Raw genomic sequence first — 22147 nt, 5'->3', positions numbered from 1 at the left:
AGGAGGCAGCAGATCATGGAACTACGCTTTCATCAGTAAGGATTTGGCTAGGTGTAGGCATAAAAACTCATGACTGGTTTTGGAAGGGTTAAACCACACCTTCTTACAACACTCTGCCACAAGCTTATCATAAATTTTCTTAGCTACCACCAGGATGAGTCCTGGGAAAATGCACTGCACACCAGGAGGATGCATTGATGTATAAACAGCGGCCTATTTAATCTCTCCAAAAGTCGTCGTTTTTCAGGCCAGAACAAAGTAGAAAAAGTTCAACTTCATCTATTTCAATGCACGTACAATTATGTTAATAAATATATTAAGTTGTGCTAAAATCTCAGTCTACAATTTCAGCACTACTTCAATATCATCTTCTTTGCTGGTTCGCACAGTGAAACTAGAACCTCCCATCATGGCTATCAAAAGCCTGTGCAAACAGCTTAACCTGATTACCACTTTTATTGAAATATGGCCAATAGTCAGGTTACACAATGAATATAAATCAGGTCAGTGAGAGATGTAACAAAAACTACTGTCTATCGCTGGTATAATTTATTATTCATACTTCTCTTTTTATGATGCCGTTAGCCGAGGCAGTGAACAAAACACGGCCCGCATGTACACAGAAATAACTCATGTCTGCACGTTAATATTTAAAGAAGCAGAGACAAATAGGTCTCCTGTGTGAAAACCAATACACAACATTAAGCAGTCTGCTTAAACAAAAAAATTGAATATGTTCTAATGGATGTGTTTTGTTAATGGTAAGTGTCAGTTGATTTATGTCGACAACTCTTGTCCGGGGTATATAGGCTTCTATTCCCAGGTGGTCTTCTCTCTCTATTGCCTCTTAGGCAGGCAGGCACTTAAACCAAATTGCTTAGGTAAATATTCTACAATATATATTGATCAAACATAAAAAATGCGTATCAATTAACTAACACACTGAAACAAAAGGACATGGCTTTAGAACAGCATCACAATGTTGGTGATATCTGTGGTGAAAATGTTATCTCTGTGATGATAAACCTTGCTGCTCAGCTGACGGCAGAATGTAATCCTGTGCTTGGATCTCTGCAGCAAAACACAAAATCTGAAAAACGCCTGGAGCACATCGCAGACAAGACACAGAAGTCACTTAACATTAAAACAGGTAAAGGCACAAGGGGGAAAAATCAAAGGGCTTTACAGTATGTGCTGAACCCAGTGGCTGTGGAGGGAAAATAATATGAGCCTCCTCTTGGGGAGACAAAATTAGCAAATGGAGTCTCAGTTAGAATCAATGGGAGGGGTTAGCTCTACTGACAGGCCCCGAAAGTGAGACAAAGAGAGGAAGAAGGTTAAGATAAAGGAAAAGCGAGGAAGAACTAAAATGTCTGCAGTGCATTAATTGTTCATGAGAAGGTGCATACAGGCAAACAAAGCTGTGATGAATGGTCTCATTTGTGCGATGGGAGAGGCCCCGCCCAGCTTGTCTGCTATCTTGCTTCGGTCCCCTCTTTACTCAGACTTATGCAAATACAGACCCCTATTAGCTGTGTTAACAGGTAACCGCTCAGACCTGACCTCCATTGACCAGGCTGCAACATGGAGGTGATGGATAGCCCATCGGTACTGATTCAGTGTCACTCAGGGCAGAGGGAGGTGACTCCATCCTGCTGAAAAATATGATAAACAATCAAGATCCTAAATTGCACACACACTTCAATTTATCTTTTATCCTGTGTCGATGACTTATACTGTCTCACTGCTCTCACAGAGTCAAGTGCAAACAAGAACACACACATAACTGATACCCCCTTATAGGCAAACAAGAGCAGGAAAGCATGATTAGATTATGAAATATTAATGATCACGCCCCTGTCTCTTCCCCCATTCTCAAACAGCAATGCCTCTTCAGGGCAAATTAGAAGCTCCTAATAATCCAACCTGGTGGTTTTGCACCAGACATTACTTTAATAAGGAGAAATTGGACCAATACAGAGAGCTGTTTATTAGGGAAAACCTGCCCCAGGAGACCCCCCTGTTTGAAAGCAGAGACTCAATATAAGAACAGGAGAAGCAAGCAAACAGAATGCTGCATATAACATGTGAAAAAGCAAAAAAATATATATACGTATTTTATTTATGACTAAATAACAAAATAAGAAAATGGTGGTGGCCAGCTGCAACAGAGAAACACTGCAATAACAGACTGATCATCCAGGTCCTGCCTCCTCTGGATCTACTGATCTATGCTTTAATAGGTAATGAAGATTAATTATGCAACAGAATATATTTAAAACTTTCATCCAAATGAGGTCCAAAAAACAAAAATATGAGAAAGTTCACAATACCCACACATCCTACCTACTGTGTCTTATTACACTCAGTTACAGTGTCGTGAGTGGGCGCTGATTGTGTGACAGAGCACGCCTTCTTGTGAGCTGACGGCGCCACGGGTCAGATTGACACCTGTGCTGTGAATAATGCATGAAAATGCAAAAGGGCTTTTTTTAAAAAATAAATAAATAAAAAGGGCATCAAGGGAGCTGCTGGAATGAAAATGCCACAAAAGCCACATAGAGGTCCTAATTAGTGCAACCCCCCTCCTCCCCTCTATACATGTAGATCCTTCACAAACAACAGCATTCACACCACAGGAAACAGGAATATGTATCACCGCCCACGCCAGGACTAAGGTGTAGAAATCTATGTCATTAAAAATGTGTGTCACATCGCCATGATGCTAAATAAGACCTGTGTGCCGCAGCTTCACCAAATCTGGAATTTTGCACAGTTGCATATAGATGTGCACTCAGGGTTCATAAAAACACAAAGAAAATGTGGCTGGCTGCACAGTACTGCTACACCAAGATCCATTTACTTTTTATTGTGAGAAAAATTACCTCGGCGGTCAAATGTTCCTCCTGCTGTTTACCAAGATTTTTCAGGAGCCACTACACTAAATGGATTTTCTGAACACAGCATGACGGCTTGTGTGTTTTCATTAACAAAGTCTCGTGTGTACGTTTGCAGGAGTGCACTGCAAACATTAACACAAAAGTCAAAAGTTCAGTCTAAGCCATAACGTGATGCTACCTGCATACACGGGATCAGCAAATACTCACATCAACAAGCAGCCCAGAAAACAAAATCTCTCTTAAAATATTGTTTTTTAATGTGGTCATGTTTTCCCTATGCACATTATAAACTAAGAACAGAGCGACCTGGCTCACATTTCCATCCTGTCATGGAAGAATGATGCCTCACCACATGAAATTTGATGGGTTAGCCCATCTTCCTAATAATGTGTCATCTGAAAAATGATATTTCTCACTGATAACAGCAGAGTATTTCTTTCATCATAACCCCTGGCCCCTCCTGTACATCGCGCATCCTTCTCGACACATACATCTGAATGAGTGACAGGAACACTGCGCTGAGACGCTGTATCCCCAGTCCAGTTCTCTCCTCAGTCCCCTGAGGATTTGTAGGAATATAAGCAAGGTATAAAAAGACACACATACCCACACTCTCACATGCACAGACACACACACACACACACAAAAACAATCCCTCCTCATCGCCAGCCTCGACCCCTCACCTTAACTCCAAAGTAAGACTCTTTATTAGTCTGCCACATCCAATAAAACTTGCCTTATATAAGACGATGAAACCCACCTTTCCTTTCTCCTGTGCAAGGATCAAAGCAGAGGTTGGAACAGGGTTATCATATGTTTTTCAGCCATATCACAGCCCATCAAGATGCACTGATAGGGTAAATTAGCCAGCCAGTAACCACAGATAGTCCAGCTATCTCAGGTTTATTAAATTCTCATCCAGAGTATAATATCACCATAATACAATATTTTCATGTAGGTGTTTTTTCTCTTTTACATGAGTTATAGATGAGAAAAAGTGGATATATATAAAGACAGAAATTATAGCAAATGCATTAACTATATCCCTGACCCTGACATCACATGGAAATTGTGATATAGAATCAGGACCAAAACGATCGCCATGTAAAGAAAGGAAAAATATGCTTTATGATTTAAAAAAAAAACACCTTAGAGCCCACTAGGTGACCTAAAGAACATAATGGCATCAACAAACAGATTGACAAACCAATCCAACATTCCACTCTAGCAGCATAACTCTCAAAGGTGGAAATCACTCAGGAAAACTCAAATAAAAGAGTGTGTAGGCAGCATCTGTGTTTCTGGCCAGAAAACACTTGTAGTGTATATTCATTGTATTCCACTTGGAGTTCAGTGTCTTTCTTTCATGTCCGCATGGGTTTTGCTCAGCATCCCCACACACAGACACACACGCACACACAGAAGGATTACATTTCATCTGTCATAATGGAACCGTCTCTGTGAAATGGCACCAAATGGTCCAGGGTATTGACCATAACAGAGCAGCATCGAGATAAAGATGAGAAACGGCAGAGCAATCAAACAATGAGCAGCGATTCATCAAGGGAATAGATCAACAATGACCTGAATGAGAGGAATGCAGTGAGAGCCTTTATCCCGGTTAGGGGCCAGAATTGGCTGGGTATCTTTAGCTGCAACTAAGCAGTAAAAATGCAATTATACCCACATCATTTTTTTTTATCACAACATCACAACAACTGCCACAGTGCTTTAGCCCATGAGCAGGTCTGAAAAATGCTGCTAATTAAACCTGACAAAAAGAGCAGAGTCCTATGAACAAATAAAAAATAAATTTACTGCTACATGTAATTATATGTCAGGCAATGTGGGGTTTCTGCAACAGGTAGGGAGAGTTTCATTATCCTACAGAGAGGTGTTAGGGCTTTTTTCCCACTATATTAACACTTTCTGTCAGCTCTTTGTGATGTGAGTGGCAGCGAAATGAAAGGAGAACCAAACCTCGAGGGAGTTATCTGCCATGCTCTGTCCTCTCTTCAGGATTTAGGCCTCACGACCCTCTTTTGGCAGTTCACAAAGGATGCTAAAATATTACATATTAATATGTCTTACAATATTATAAGACAAGAACGAAATAGATACAATGAAGCTCGTGTGCATTACAATGCGTACTGTACAGCAGCTCTCCATTGCCTTTGGAGTCTAGCTGTGAGGTTGTGCCGACCTCTGCGGACCCATCAGTCCACCCCAATTAGCCAAACGTGCCTATTTATTAATCAGACATGTCAGACAAGAGATTTGAATTCTCCTAAGACTTTGAGCGCAGCCTCAGAAGTATAATCTTTTCATAGGCTCTGGTATGAACGGGGCTAAAGGAATTACTTTGTACACAATCACACAAGTTAAACAGTTCACCTAAAAAATATGTCACATTTTTTTGTCTGTGGCCTGCAGAGCTTTTTATCCATCTCCATCTAGATTGTTCTGGTATGAGCTTTGCAGATAATGCTTATAGAGGACCAATGTCGTGACTCCATGCTAAAAGACATTTTTATTGATTTTTTTTCTTTGTATCATTTTGGCACTTTGAGCACTGTGAGTGCTGTCTGGTTCCATAAAACTGGAAAGAAGACATGGTTTCTCTATGTTTCTAGTATATTATGATGAACTATCCCTTTAATACACAAATTGACACTGAAAGCATGGTAGTGCATATATCAGTACATATATGGATCATTTTCTTTTTAGTAAAAGTTACTAAGCCTGACACGGATCACACTCCAAACATGTTCTGACCCATTTTGCCTGAAATGGAAACTGAATGTTTCCACAAACAGACCCCCATGATGTGTTTAACTACAGACTCTGAAATGCTGTAATCCCATGTGGCATGAATGAATGTGTTGTGCCCTAAGAGCTGTGGTGGTACTGCAGATGCAAATATGCAATTACACCAAGTACACAGATAAAATCGAAAGGAGACTGTGTCATAAATAAACATGCCAATGCCGAGCCTAAATGTATAATTTATTCCATGTTATGACTCAATGGAAGTGATTACAAATATTCTGATCCTCCATACATTTATATTATATTATGTGCTCGGGACTATTAGATTTAGATTTAGAGTTTTACATTCCACAGTCTGCACACCCAACATAAACTTTATGAGCCCTGTGAGTTATAATATGACCACACTCCAAATCTTAAAGCTCACTGCTACCTCTCATTTGCTAACACTTTAGAAACCATTATAGTCTGTGTTTACTTTGTGTTATCGATGGAAAAGTAAAAATTTCCTCAAAGTGTTTGGATTTGTGCAGCTACAGCTGTGACCCTGACACACGAAAGAGGTCATTTCCGAGCTTTGTTGACAAACTTCCCAATCAGTTTCCTGTTTTCAGCTCATTGTTAAATATGAATTTCCCAAGGCCTGTGAGCACTGAGAAGGTTCCAACCTCATTTTGAGCTGACTCATTTCACACATGCAACCCAGGAAAGAAATTCACAGCCGATTCAACCTGTAACAGCCTCCGTGCTGCATCACAACACAGCATGTGGCAGGTGAAACCGTCACATGTAAAATTCTTGTTTTCACATTATCTGAGATGTCAAGTGACAAATGGAGAACAGTGCAGAATGCTGTTTTCTGGAAACATTTGATTGGAAGTTCAGTGGCTGAAATTCACACTGCAGCACAGTCATAGTGAAAGTGATTGATTAGTCTGCCTCTAGCTTCGGCTCTCACACAGCAAAAATACCACGTTGCAACGATTTCATTGGCTGTAAGTATTTTCAGTGAGCTGCATTTAGAGGACAGCCTAATCACGACTGGCCAAAGCATCTGATTGATCCTACCGTTTAAGCAACTACAGCACAGCACACGGTGACGACAGGGTGCTGCTCTAATTACATCTGTGTGGAGATCTTTGCAGCTACACAGTCTCCGACAAGCAAACCATGTTTCTTTAATAATATCCTTTCTACAGCTTTTCAGATTGGCTTTCACAAACTTACATCATTTAACCAACATAGTTAGGTGCCAGGCTCTAATTAGGTAGCATTAATCAATAATAAACAGGAATGCTGGAGCTCAGTAAACCCTAATTATGGATGTAACACTTCTACAAGCTTCATTTGACACATTTGTTCCTGTAGATTTCAAATGAGGTTGTAACAAGATTTAAATGGCTGAAAAATATATTAATTATTAATCAATCTACAGTTGTTTTTACAAATCACCTAGTTTGCAATATTGTATGTGAAGATTACAATGTAAGGAAAAAGGGCTACTAGTAAAAGTTTGATTGCAACCCACATGAAGAAGCTACAGCAAAAGCAGTGTCATGTAGCCATGTATATGTTTTGCCTGCATTTCAAAATGCTCCTTATGTAGATTTAGGGTGGAGCTCAGCTTTAATTAGGCTCTGATGCTCTGCTGTGTCTACAAAATATCACATGTCTGCATATGTGGGTGGACATAACTGATGTTCACAAAAGCATCATTACCCCCCCCTCCCCCACAGAAGAGGTAAGAGAATAATTGTTGCAATTTTCATAGTAATTACATGTTTTTTTTAAGTAAAGAACATCAATGTAACATGACATTTGTTGATTGCCAATGCATTGTTGACTGATGAGTCACCACCTGCTGCAGCAGTCAAACGGGGAAGAGCAGGAACAATCAGATGAATGCAGACAATTCAATGTTGATTCCCTCTGGAAGCGGTGCTTAACCTTTAACTTTGCATCACAGACATAACATACACCGTCTAGAACTAAATGTTTTATATAAGCCTTTTATAATTTGCCTTTGCTCAAAAGGTACTTCTGATTGCAAGCTAATAACATTAAACCTACCTTTATAGTCATTTTTAGTATAGTGAGTGTTAAAAATGCTTCAAACTGACCTCTCTTGTTGCGGAATTTGATTTTTAGGGTGAGTTATTTTGCTTTTTACCTTATACACTAACAACTAGGATTTTTTTAACACAAAATTGGTTGCCAACCTGAGCAGGAAGAGCGGGTGATGTAGCTGTCAGCAGTCTAAATTTGGTTGCCCGTGGTGAGCGTTGAATGGCGGAGTGAATGGCGCTTCAACACAGTCATTATGGTTAAGGAACGGATGTGTGTAGTCTAACCATCCTGCACACTACACTAGACCTTTTACTGCTTTCTTTAGGTCATCTGCATATAAAGCAATTGTTGTTTACAACAACAGCAACTGGAATTGTTGCTGTTGTTGTAAACAACACACCTGACAAATATTTTCACATTAAAAATCATTACATTTTTGTATTAAATCATTTTGTATTAAAAATGGCTCAAAGGATTAACACTTTACCCGTACATCCATTTTATACCAGTTCACCTAATCAGTTAACTGGTCTGCTGCATCATATGTGTACTGTTTTTGTGTATTGGTTTTTCTGTTTCACACAAACTTTTCCAAACACGCAGCTCTACACTCAAGAGATGTAGAAAAAACCCTGCCACTGCTTCCCATTTGCATTTGTATCAGTACGTAAACAGGTGCATTCAACAGCAACTTCAATTTTATGATTGCTTTGCATTTGAATGGGTTAACAAAACAGGGCTTCAATCATGATTTAAGAGGCAATGAAAAAGGCATGATTGCAGATTTCATGAGGGGTTGAGCTCAAGGATCACAGAGTTTGCTGCTCTGTTCAAAGGCAGCAGTCTCAAAAGATGTACAATGAAAGGAGCCGTACAAAACACATTTTCTTTGTGGGAGGAGGCTCCTGAGAGCCCAACGTGGCAAACGTAATGTGGTTTGAGCCGCAAGTATTCTGAACATCACAATATAAGGGTGTGGTGCAACAACCCAGTACGCGATTTGTTATTGCGCTCTTGGTATTTGGGATGATGACCAGTGTGGAGACTGAACAAAGGAGATATCTGTAGGCTGAAAAAAAACAACCTGAGGAAGATGACTTCAGCTGACTTGGAACAGCATCACCACACATGGGTGTGTCTCACAGTCTCTGTGCAGGAAGTGGAATGAATTTGTGGGCATTAAAACATTGTTATATGGGTCAGTACCTGAGTTTCATAGCCTTTTATTTGTTCTGGACATATTCATTAATTAACTTTTTTTCGGATAATGTCCTTCTCAAGCAACACGAGCCATTTGTGACTGATGAGAGAAACACTTGTGATTGAGCCATCACCATCCCCTCATATAAAACTCAATGAGCAATAATATCTGAGCCAAAGATGTGCAGGTATTGATGTTTTTTTCTGGCCACTGAGATTTCACATTTAATTGTCCAGATCATTTAAACAGTATCACACTTGAGTTCTCTTTGAGAGCATGTGTGCGTATGTGATTTTTTTGAACGCCTGACTTGAGCAGCTCAGCCTCTGGTCAAATACAGAGATTGTATCCACAACTAGGGAAGTCATTTGTCAGCTTTGCACACATAAACACACCACCTGCATTCCATGGTTTTTTTAGCTAATATGTCTCCCTAGGCATTTTCCATTTTGCTGCTGTTGCTGTTGTTGCTGCTGCTGTTGTTGTTTCCCTGTCAAACTCATTATGGAGAGAAAGAATTAGAGGGAAGTATCTGGGTAAGACACGATGGTGCAGGCACTCAAACAGCTAATTGCAATAACCTGGCACAAATGAGTAATTTAGCTGCCTTAAAGCGAGCCCTGAGATCTAGATGGAACACTTTAGATGAATGAATTAGGCTGAAGGCCATTACACACCAACATATTAAGACAGAAAAAGAAGATTCATCTTATACTGAGATGAATTTGAATATTAAATGCTCCTGCTTACCGGCTCATGACAAAATCGCAGATTCTCACAGAGGCAAGTTAACATAATAATGTGCAGGCTGCATTCTTTGTTCCACAGTGCCTCCTAAACATCCATTATTTATTAAAAATCATCTATCATTAATCATACACAACATGCCAGTTAAGTCAGTAATTGCAAAAACTGTGACCATGCAGCACTCAGTTAATGGACAAAATTAGGTCATACTTAGGCTAAAGCCTGATTAGATTTCATGTCCCGGTTCCACATGAGCAGCATTGACAAATAGGACTTTGTTTTCCACCAATACATTAAGTGATTGCTTCTGAATGAAACAGTGACAGATTTTAAGAGACATATTATTGTTCCATTAATGCACACTGACATTTTACACTGTGATCTGCAAAGTAATACGGTCTGTTTCTATTTGCAGTAATGAGGAAAGATGTCCTTTTCACTCACTTGTTTTATTTAAAGGGGCCCATTTATTTTCCAGCTCTGTGTTTTTTTTATCCTTATGTGTATATGCCTGATGTTTTTTATGTTTTTATGCAGTCCCTCAGTTCACCCACCCACCCACCCACCGTATGAAACAAGTGTTTTCTATCTCAGGGTTCTTCAAAGGATGGCTCTTTGAATTCTGATTGGCAGGCTATGTAGAGGACTTTGCTTGTAAAAGCATGAGCTACTAGTACAAGTGATGCTGAGCATCCTTGGGCCATTGTGGAGGTCAGAAAGCAGAAAGTAAACCTCAGATCTCACCACTACATCTACAGCACTGACTGAAAGGCTGTCGAGACAATTCAGGAAGACTGTGCACATTACCTCATTACTTGAAACCTTAGCCATAGTGGTGGGATATGATATGACAGAAAATAGGAAAAAGCATAATCCCTCTCACCTTAATGTTTTGGTACAACAATGGTGCTGTAGAAAAATGTGCATGCACATCATTTGTTGTTACATTTTTATATTGAATAAGCTTCACCAACTGCTGTTCCTTCAATTGGGAGAAAAATGTCAACTGTTCACACCTATGGATGAGTGGGTGATATATTTGAGCATTCTTACAATAATATAAACAATGCATTTTACTGGCTTGCTTCATGGCATCTAATCAATCATTCAAATCCAAGCTCCTACTGATGTTCATTAAACATTAGCTTTATAGTCTAACACCTTCCTATAACAATGACAAATCTGGATGTAAAGCTTTAAGAAAAAAATAAAATGAAACACTAAACGATGAACAGAGAAAGAGCTGACTCACCTAAATGTACACGTTTTCTATTTTATTTTAAGCTGGAACTCATGTGGTGCTGATCTTCTTAAACTACGGCTATATTTCTTCTTAAAAACTCCACTCAGACACCTGAGAACAAAATTAGTGGCACCTTTATCCCAACCAATTTATTTCCCTGGGAGGAACCGGGGCGTATGACTCATTCGTGGAAGGAGGTTACATCATAAATAGGTGCTGTATGAAACAGACCATAAGGAAGGAGAGGAATATTTTCCACTGAGCACAGACCAAACCTTGCACCTCTTTAAGGAGGTGAAAGATATAACAATACGTTAATGATATTATTATGCATCAGCAGTTTTCTTTCTTCCAATCTGCATGGTAATATTACAGTATGTGTCTGACACAGCTGCTGGCTCTGACACAGGAGAAAAATGAGCGTACTAGTCACCTGAAGTTCAAAGGTGAACACGACAGCATCAGGAAGCAGATGACAAAAAAAAAGCGCTGCTATTCATCTTGCTGGGCTTATGCAGTGTGTACTAATGGGCTTCTTGCAGGTTGCTCTCTGCTCTACCCCATTTCCCCAATGGGAGTGTTTCCTCCCTGCAGCAGAGCTTGGCTGTGCTAATTCTGGAGACATCCAGGTCTCAGGGCCTGAGCATTGCCAGGCTCCCAGATGGGAGGAGCCGGCACAATACGAGGTTGACAGCAAGAAGAACCCCTGTAAGAAAAAAACAGCTCGGTGTAACCCAAAGGGGTTACGTGCTAAGAGCAGGGTGCAATTGTTTTCCTCATTTCCTCGGGCTTGTAAAGCTGATCCACTATCAGCGGCAGACTGTTATGCCATGAGCATGGCAATGAGCTTGCTTTCTCTGAGTCTTTTGACATTTCTTCCTATGTAACAGCAAGCAAAAAAAAAAGCTATTAAGCTGGTAATCAATTTGTGTATTCGGAGGGAAAAAGCATTCTGAGGGTGCAGACATTCTTTAACATGATTGAAAGTTTCTTGTTTGAGGTGCTTACCTAGGCTTTGACACGCTTTATTTCTTCTGGGACAAAGAGGCCACAGCATTTAATTTTCTGAATAGCTTATCTGCAAAATGGTGTAACACACACACAAATAGATTTATGCAAAACTAACACATACACACACTATAAAAAGTTGAGCACAGACTAAATTAGGCAGAAAGAAAACACACATTGAATTTGTAGCCGATGTTTCATGCCAAGAAAATGATATATCTGTGTGGTAGTAAGTGTTGATGGTGTGTTGATAGGCCTGACAGATTATCATCGGGGTGACATCAGCTCCCGGCTCTGACTCATCCATGCCCCCTGGACAGTCTAGAGACAGACTGTGAGGTGAGCGGGAGGTCATCACCCACACATCAGACTAAATTACATCATCCTGAGAAGCTACACTGAAAACTGAAAGCATATTCTTTGTGAACTTTGCAGCCAAGGACCAACAATGTAACGTGTTTATGTTTTGTGTAAAGAAGACAAGATAGGATCATTTTCATTTTTTTTTATATATGCGTGTATGTGTGTGGCTGGTGTTTCTTGAAAACAGATTAGATTTTACTAAACACTACAATTTGGTGGGGCGCCTGGGTGGCAGAGAGGAAAACCACTTGGCCACCATCACAGAAATCCAGAGTAAGCAGGATTTAGAATCATCCTTCCAAACCGTAAGAAGAAAAAAAAAAAAGGAAAAACCTTGAACACATCACCAGCATGTTGAGTTTCTAGACTGAAAATGCCACTGTAGCTCTGGATATAAATTATCAGTCATATAGCAGGCATAATTATGTGCTGATGTCTAAGCTGTATAACAAATAATAAATCAGCACACATAGAGGAAGTACACTGTAAAAAAAAAAATGGTGTCGGATCCTAATGTGTTCATTGATCAAATGGAATCGAGCTACACTAGCCAAAGCAAGTCTGCATGGTTCTGTAATTACACCGTCACAACACTAGTGGGCAGGCAGATTATTAGCTCCAACCACATGATTCACCTGGGAATTCCAGAAAGACATGTAGGAGGAAATGTCACACAACTAAACAGACCAATCACAAGTGCTGCTGTGTGCTGTGCTGTGAATGTGTGGTGTGAAGGTGCACATCAGGCTAGAGCTAATGATTCCACCCATGAGTATAAAATGAAATGACCTCAAACCTTCTATAATCATCAATTCAAGTTCAGCTGCATTTGCATGTGCCAGCTCCTCCTACATAAGGCCATCGCTGATGCTTGCTTGTGGAAAACAAAACAATAATCCAATGGGAGGATTCATTTAACAAAAGAATCTCCATCAAAGAGGCAATACTCTGTTATGGATACCAAGACAGCAGCACTGCTACCAAACACACTGCAGCTCAGGATTAGTTCCATCTCATCTGCGTAAAGAGTGACACAGCTGCCAAGGAAGTGCTGTTGAAATCAAAACAGCAGACGTTGTGTGTGTGGTCACTTTCCCTCCATCATGCATATGTGCAGCAGTCCTTACCCACAGCGGCTTTCTAAAGGAAAAAGTCAGAATTTAACTGCTCCCGCTCATTTCACAGATTTTCCAGACAAATAATTTCAGGTTTGCGCCCACTAGCGCCAATCCTCCGTCCGTCCCGGTCTCTCTGGCCTATAATTATATGCCATTCATTTGATTTGTTCATTAGGTCAAGCCTCGGCTGGGTCGAAGCGAAACGGAACCCTCTCATTAGTGGTTCATGACTTTACTCTCTCCATGGTGAGCGCTGCAGCTACTGTGGAAAACTGCCGAGCAGCAGTGGGAGAAAGGAAGACGACAGGAAGATTTTTTTTTAAACAAAGAGCACACCTCTCTACAAGGAGGGGCAGAAGGAGATGTATACTGTCAAAATAACTGTATACCCTCTATGATAAAACACTGCTGCAGCATCCACAAAGCCAGAAATAAAGAAACCAAATATGTGAAGTCAGCTGTGTTCTTTTCTTCTGATGCACAGTTCTGCTTTGTAGACAAATGAAAGCTTTAATCCACCAATAAGACATTCAGGGTATGCTGCATCTAGGGGCCATATCATAAGATCTTATATGGGATCTTATAGGCAGTCAAGGATCTGAGTATATTTCTTTTTTGTCTTGTGTCGCAGCAGCAATCACAACAAAGGCATTACTAGTTCTCGGGTCTCCACACCAACATCAGCCTGGCCTGGAGAACCACCACAGTGTGCAAGCAAGGACAGAGCGCACTGTTTTCTGAGGAAGCTGAGATCTGTCCTTGCATGAACAAGATGCTTTGCTGTGTCTGCATGGACAGCAGCGTCAGTGCCAGCAGGATCATGAGTCAAAACCTGAGGATCTCTGAGTCCACAAGAAGCAGGAGGTCACTGGACAAAGATTGTCCATCATGGACAATCTGTCTAACCCCCTCCATACAGAGATGGCCGTGAGACATCAGACTCCATTTTTATACCTCAGCTCCTATGAAAACTTCAATAATTACTTTTGACGCTAACAATCACGTAATGTCCCAATTCAGCATAGCAGGAACATCACACGTATGCAGCAGCAGGTGAGCTGCTGTGCCCCATTTCTCACTGTAACCACATGATCTACAGAAAACAGCAAGAAGCAACATGTCTGATCTGAGACAGCAAAGTAGTGAGGAGCTTCCTCTGCGTAACATTATAATGAGTCTCTGCTGTCTGTTGGTATTCTAATGGTAACTGGAAGCGTTCATATTTTATAATCATTTATTCATTACTATGGGCAGGTTGATGTCATCTGCATTCAGTTCTTTCAAATCAAACCAGCTCATGCTAATCATAAATATGCACCAAGGGATATTTTAAATATTCACTGATACATAGTGCTCAGAATTCAGCTTTTTTTTTATTATTCTACCCGTTCTAGATGAATGTTTTTAGATTTTAAGCAGCTAGTGAAGAAATAAGGTATAAAATAGTTCATCCACATGGAAGAAGAGGATGTGGTGTGGTGATCATCATTACATCTTCTGTGGTGAAGATCCAGATAAAGTCATGACCTCCACACGTGAGGGGCAAAATAAAGCTTTTATCACGCCCAGAACGAGGTCACTAGATCTATGTCTGGGAAACACTAGGCTGCAACAAGTTACCCAAAGAACCTGGTTGGTTTAAGCCCAAAATAGTGATATGGAGGGACTATGTGGGCTCCCTCACATGTCTAGAGTAGGGGCTGATAATATAAAATAAATAACTGCCTGGTGGTAGATGGGGGTCCTATAGGAGCTTAAGGTCATCTTGTGAATCTCACAAGAAATAAGCTGCTTCACAAGGTGAGGTGCTGAGTTACAGACTGATAAATTCTACAGAGAATTATATGTTTATAGTGCTTAAGTGGTTTTGCATTTAAATGTTCTTGGCAATACCAACATAATTTAGCTTCACTGTTACGCTTTCACAGCTCACAGCACATCAATATAATACCTGTTATGAGCTAAATATTTCAGATGGTGTGAATGAAGAAGAAAGGTGGTAAAGTGGTAACTACTCTCCCCATGAGATCAAAATCCATGTTCTTTATTCCTTACACACACACACCGACATCAGGTGAGAGCTGCTTTAACAGACTGTCATATCAACAGGGAAGCATTACACCCCAGTGGTTTTCATCCACATGAAAAGAAGAGTGCTGCTGAGAGTGGCAAAGTACGAGGTCTTCAAATCACACACACACGCTTTTTTTTTACCTGTTCCACATACAGTAAAGGCAAAAGCAAACGCCAGTGTCATCACCCAGCACTGCAGGAAACAGACGCTTCATGCAGCATCAGAGTGACAGCATCCAGTCTTTGCACACATTACTGGATATGGTGCTGCTGTAATTAAAGTCCCCTTTCAGCATTCCACACACCATGACCTTTTCCAATGCAAACACCCATTGTCTTGAGTTAAACCCAGGCCCTCTCCGTGGGGATGTGAAATGGACATTTTATGTTGCTGATAATGAAAAATGTATCCAAATAATAGCATGCACTAAAAAAACATAAGTGTCTGACAATGAGGCTTGATGGTTTCTAACCATCATTGTAAGTGGTGGGTGTCATCCAAAACTTTGGCAATAACATTTGAAGAGGCAGAATACCCCTGATAAGCACCATCATAACCCATAATCAGAGGATATGCAAATGACAGAGACGGTTCCCCCTGACACTGCAGTGCCAGTTGTCTTTTGGTTCCCTAGGAACTCTCCTGTCAGCGCTCAGGCAGGAGAATGGGAGTGATAGCAGACAGGGCTGTTTGTTTAACATGTCACTGAAACAGCAGAGTTGAGAGGAGGGACCAGATGGAGGAACATGACAGAGCAGGATTCTCTCTAGAAGGAGTATTGTCCTCCAAGTCACTCGTCTAAAAGCCACTTGAGGCACAACAAAGAATCACAAAACTGCAAATAGAAACTGGGATGTTTTAGTTACGTAACACACCTATGTCAGTCATTATTATAGTTAAAGAATGAACACTTGATCACACACCACACACTTCCTCAACCAAAATCCGAGCTGGCACACACAGAGTGCACCCCTTGTCTATAAAATGGCAACCCTATTGTGCTCTCATTTAAGCTTTTTATATTCAGTAAGAGAGCGAGGTACAAAGAGCCTGGAGCTGTCTTGGGTCATTACACCACACATTTTCTTTCTTTCTTTCTTTCAGAATGTGTTTTCTGGCACTTACAGCAGGGAAAGCTGACAGATTAGACGAGGAGCTCCTTCACAGACGGGCTGTGGGCTTCAGGAGGGTGGGCTGCTCGATGGTGCTTGGGGCAGCAAAACCATGCCTGTCACTGTTTGATGGGCCGAGCCAGAAGAGCAGTCGTAGGGAGGTATGATTGATGATATTATGTACTCACACAGGATCTGAATGCCAGCACACTCCTGTGATTTAATCCCTGTTCCTTCATCAAATATCCAGGCACAGCAGATGGACTGTACAGCACCAAGCCTCTTTTTTCCCCGAGGCCAACGCCATGAGTGTCAAGACCGCCATTACTAATCGATTCTTTGAGGCTGCACTGGCTGAATACACGACTTCATATCACATACCAGTAGTCATTCATATCCACGGTGCAGACTGGATATAATCGTGGATATAGATATGCACCAAATCTGAGTAGGCCGGAGTTTCAATTGAATTATTTTATATCAGAGTAAAAAATATGCCAAAATGCTCTAAAACAAAAGCCAATTTTTACTTGAGCAGAAAATATCTTGGAAATGTGTTGAGTGTCTTCTTGTCCTGCACAGATGAGACCCATGAAAATCCCTCCTGTTTGACAAGACTGACCCCTAGTGGTGACTCAAGAAACTTGGTTTCAAGATACAGCTGTCTGTACAAATGTCAGTGCCTCAGACATATTAATCCTTTTGTTTCATGTTACAAAGTAAGACACAAGGGTCAAGCTATACATCGACATCAAGACAGATAGCACAAACTTGATCACGGGAGTCGAAGCTGTCAGGCAGTAAATCCACAAATGAGCTGAGCTACACAGCCTAGATTAAGCCAACCATCCCCCAGTCAGACCACAAAGAGTTCATTGTACTTGGATAGCATATAAAAAGGACGAGAAAGATTTTGGCAGTGATTTTCAATTATAGTTTGGCCTCAAAGGCTGAGAAAATCTCTGCAAAATGAACACGATGTACTAATAATATGGAATATCAAAAAGCATCTGCAGCACTGGATCACAGATAACAACAGATACATGAACAGCTATGGTGGACAGAAATGATAGCAACATTATTGATGTGATAAGAAGTGACAGTGTCAGTTTTCACTGCAATTTTTACACAGGAGGAAACCTACCTGAGCATCTGCAGATTCATGACCTGAGATCAAAGAAGAGGTGGACACCGATGCATCATTGGTAGCGACAAATTATCATCAATACCACTCTACCACATTATCATCAATCTCTCTCTCCATAGACAAAAGTATCTCTCCACGCTAAATCACCAAATCAATGCATTTCTATCACAGAGAAGAATTGGTCTCCCAGTGATCTCTGTGGCTGAGTAATGTGAAATCTATCGCAGGTTAGTCCACGTGGCCTGGACAAGATCAAATACAAGACCCCAGAAAAGTTTGTATTGATCAGCAGCCACAGGACTGAGGAGTGAAGGTGTGATCAGAATCTGAAGCACTTTAAACTGAAGATGAATCACCTCATTTTGTTACAGAGGGAAACAAAATGATTTCTAGCACAACAATAACACAGTATTGTTGGCAACCATGCAAACAAAGAACACATGACATTTCACAGCATTTTAGGAAACAGCATGAAAGCAGATGAAATTCAAAATAAGCAATAATTTGGATATCAATGTGACAAAGTTAGATTTTTTTCCTGTCAATAATGTCAATTTTACAAGATAAAATGCAGCATAAAAACTCAGGACTTCTTCTCTGTCTCATATTGAGCTACAATCTGTGAATCACACCTACCTTTGGCCACTTGGGATTAAGCTCACAAGCTTTTTCAGCATCATCCAGAGCTTCTTGGTGTTGGCCCAGTTTGAGAAAGGCTGCTGAGCGGTTACTGTACAGGATACAGTTCTGCGGGTCGGCCAGCAGCGCATCGCTGTACAACTGAACCGCCGCCTCAAAGTCACCTCGTTGGCACGCCTCATTGCTCTGCTGCACCTTCTCCATGAACTCTGCTTTGCTGAGGCCGTACCTAGTCCCGTCGTCACCAGAAATGCACCGCATCGGTCTGCCTGCCGCCCGGGAACCAAAGATTGAAAACTGGAGGAGAGAGTGGAGGAGCTGTTTTCATCCTTACTGTAAATATCATCACATTTCCATTACAACAACATTTGTGACACATGTTCCTCTGCAACCAAAGCACAATTAGTTGTTCTTGGTCAACACCACTCAGTCCAATGGAAACCAGGAATACTCTGGTATAACGTCTGTCCCACTGCCCACAGATTCTGCATATGTATATGACAGTGACTATTTATAGAGAGTAGGTGTTATTGGTATGATTTTCTGAGACCATTATTAGTCCTATTTATTCTACATAGTCCTGTTTGACTTGGTCTCATGTAATATTTGCTTTAATATAGCTGAAGTCAAAGTTAGCACCATGAGGCATGCTATATGTAGCCTACTGCAAATCCCATTTTAAAATATTTTATAAAGTTAATAACACACTGGGATACACTGTGACCTCATTATATAAAGACTAAAGGTTTAAAATATTCATGATTATGTTTAGTTAAAACTCTTTTTGTCGAGAGCTCTGGTGGGATTTTTTTCATCATGCAAGGTTTGTTTGTCACTCCTGTCAATGCATTTCAATTCATAATCGATTTTCTGTTTAGTATTTGTAACGATATTTGAAGTTCAACCTTACAAAGGCATCACTGCACTGAGTGATCTCCGACCACTACAAATGAGACCAAGGCCTTCTTTGAACACGCCTGACCCAAAAAAAGGCAGAGAACCAGCCATACCGACCTAAATCTTACTGTGACTCCATCAGTGCAGCGACAACTGATCACAGTAGCTGCATGTTGTGTCTGTTGAACAGGGATGGTTTGCTCAGTATTGCTGAGTCGTGAAATTCATCTCGGGTTGCAAGTTTTTCAGCGTCCATTATACCTCTTTCTCACCACACCTCCTCAGACTGAATTCTGGGATAGGGCAGGCTTGGTAATTACTTCCAGAGGCCCGGGGAGGAGAGGCAGCAGAAATGAGGGCTTCTGGGTATCAAGCAGATTCATCGTCAAGTTACAATGCGGCAGCAATCAGCAGCACTCGTTAACCTGCATCTTTTCCACCATATTTCTAGCGTGTCAACACAACACCTGTACACTGGCAGCATTTGGAGTGTCAGCAGGTCAAAGCTGTGCAGCGCGAGTGTGTGTGGTTGTGTGTGCAGAGAGGCTTTTAAAGCAGGGCTTGTTGCTGTGTTTTGGCACAAACACACTAACAGACCGAGGGAGTCACTTCCACACTGCAAACACTGTCACCCTTGTTGACATGTCAGAGGTTTGCCCCCACAGAAGTGTCAGGAGGAGCATGTATTATTGATCACTGCTTCTAGGGCTCTTTTTTTTTTTTTTTTACAAGGAAGTCCACTCTGCTGTTCCATCCACTACACAGCAGCCTACTGTACAGAGGGGCTGCCCACTGTATGCGGGCAGGAAGGGTGGAGAAGGGGAGATAATGAGAGGCTGCACCAGGGCAGAGGACACTAACCCCACCAACGTAATCACAAGGAGACAGAGATAGAGTGAGATTAACACAACTCTCCAAGGACACATTTAGCTCATATTTACAGGATCTGTGCTGATTTGTGCGCACAAACTGTCCGCCACCAGCAGCTCCTCTGCTCATGCAACAACAAAAATAGTTCATGATTACGGCTTATTTAGTAATCTCTATGATCTTGCAATGACATTTACATGTTGGTTGTTGTGTGCGCCAAGAGAGCCCACACATCCACCGTGCAGTACTGCATGACTGGAAAATCGATAGAGGTCTTTTTACGAGGTTTTCGCAGGAATGGTCACTTGGTATTTCCTGCTCAGGACGCAGCGTAAAGAACGCGATTCTTCTTTGAGGCAAATAAAACAGCCCGCATGACACAGTATGAACTTTGTAAAAAGCTGTGTACCTTTTCTTTCAGAGTCGCTTGCTTCTCCATCCTGTCTGTCTGTGTTTGTTTGTGCGACGGGTTATCGCTCTCATCCCATCACACCCTTTGTTGCCTTTGTATCGATTATTTGTGCATCAAGAAGTGATCCAAGTTTAGCCAAAAAGTGCACGCCGCAGTGTGAGAGTCGGTAAATCTGCGAAGAAATCCACAAAAGAAAACTGAGCTGTTTGGCGTTCAGGAGAAACTTTTCTCAAGGAAAGTGCGCCATGTTGTCAAATCTTTTTCTTTTTTTCTTCTTCTTCTTCTTTTTTCCCCTGTTGCCATAGCGGATTTCTGAGCGCTGTGCACACAGAGGCATGACGGCCTGTGTGAGTCAGAGACACGTTCAGAAAATAAATGCATGGCTTGTGTTTCTTTATTTTAAACGTGTTGCAAAAATATTTGTGAAGTTTATTTCTAAGCAAATGTTGTCTCAGTGTTACTGTTGTTCAGTGTGTGTGCAGGGACAGAGGCTGAGAAGAGAAGAACCACCTCTTCCATGAGCACTGCCTGCAGAGCCGCTGCTGTAACACCTTCATTTGGAGCTGCTAAGGGATAGAACAGTTAATTTCAATCAATAAAATCACAATTAATTCCACCCCTCATTTCAAAACTAAAGTATATATAAGCAAGAGACACACATGGACTATTGATTGATTTTGAATTCTATCAAAATGTGATAATGATGATAATTATTATTAAAAATGTGGCTCTTAGCAGTGATGAGTTATTAACCTGTTCAGGTGCCCCCAAGTGGCCAAAATTAATATTACATTATTAGCAATGCCCCCCCCCCCCCCCCCAAAAAAAGTATATATGTATATATATATATATATATATATATATATACACTCAACAAAAATATAAACGCAAAACTTTTGTTTTTGCTCCCATGTTTCATGAGATGGACTTGAAGATCTAAACTTCATTCCAGAATAAATATATTAAACAATATTACCATTCCTCTCAAACATTGTTCACAAATCTGTCTAAATGTGTGATAGTGAGCACTTCTGCTTTGCTGAGATAATCCATCCCACCTCACAGGTGTGCCACATCAAGATGCTGATCTGACATCATGATTAGTGCACAGGTGTACCTCAAACTGCCCACAATAAAAGGCCACCCTGAAATGTGCATTTTGTTTCTGCTTTATTGGCGGTCTGGGGACTCAGAACCAGTCAGTATCTGGTGTGACCACCATTTGCCTCATGCAGTGCAACACATCTTCTTCGCATAGAGTTTATCAGATTGTCTATTGTGGCCTGTTTGTGTGTGTGTGTGTGTGTGTGTAGATATATAGGTTACACACACACACGCTACACATCGACAAATCAATTTTGCAGTTGTATCAAAAATGATTTTTGTTGAGGATTAAATTTGATGTGGTTGATGTTACAACTAACCCTGGTCAGTATTGCAGAGTGTTCACGTGTCATATCTGAATGATCTGCAGAATATATTGAAGTGACATATGTATAGACTGAGACTAAAGTTGTGTTTTGTAATAAGTATATCTAATAGCACAAAGCATTAAGGCAGGCTGATGCAACTTTGCACTC

The 22147-nt window shown here is 40.9% G+C and overlaps 1 protein-coding gene across 1 annotated transcript in view; it reads right to left on the bottom strand.

Moving 5' to 3' along the window:
• Positions 1-20818, bottom strand: part of LOC114441540 (tetratricopeptide repeat protein 28-like) — a 146558-nt gene extending 125740 nt beyond the window's left edge. Inside the window, exons 1-2 of the mRNA XM_028414516.1 lie at positions 20565-20818; positions 18386-18685 (exon numbers count right to left, since the gene is read on the bottom strand). Coding sequence (XP_028270317.1) covers positions 18386-18685; positions 20565-20594 — 330 coding nt within the window. The 5' untranslated portion in view covers positions 20595-20818. The remainder of the gene's footprint in view (positions 1-18385; positions 18686-20564) is intronic.
• Between the last annotated feature and the right edge of the window lie 1329 nt (positions 20819-22147).

Source organism: Parambassis ranga, chromosome 9, assembly GCF_900634625.1.
Source record: "Parambassis ranga chromosome 9, fParRan2.1, whole genome shotgun sequence".
NCBI lineage: Eukaryota > Metazoa > Chordata > Actinopteri > Ambassidae > Parambassis > Parambassis ranga.
This window is presented reverse-complemented; position numbering and strand designations above follow the sequence as displayed.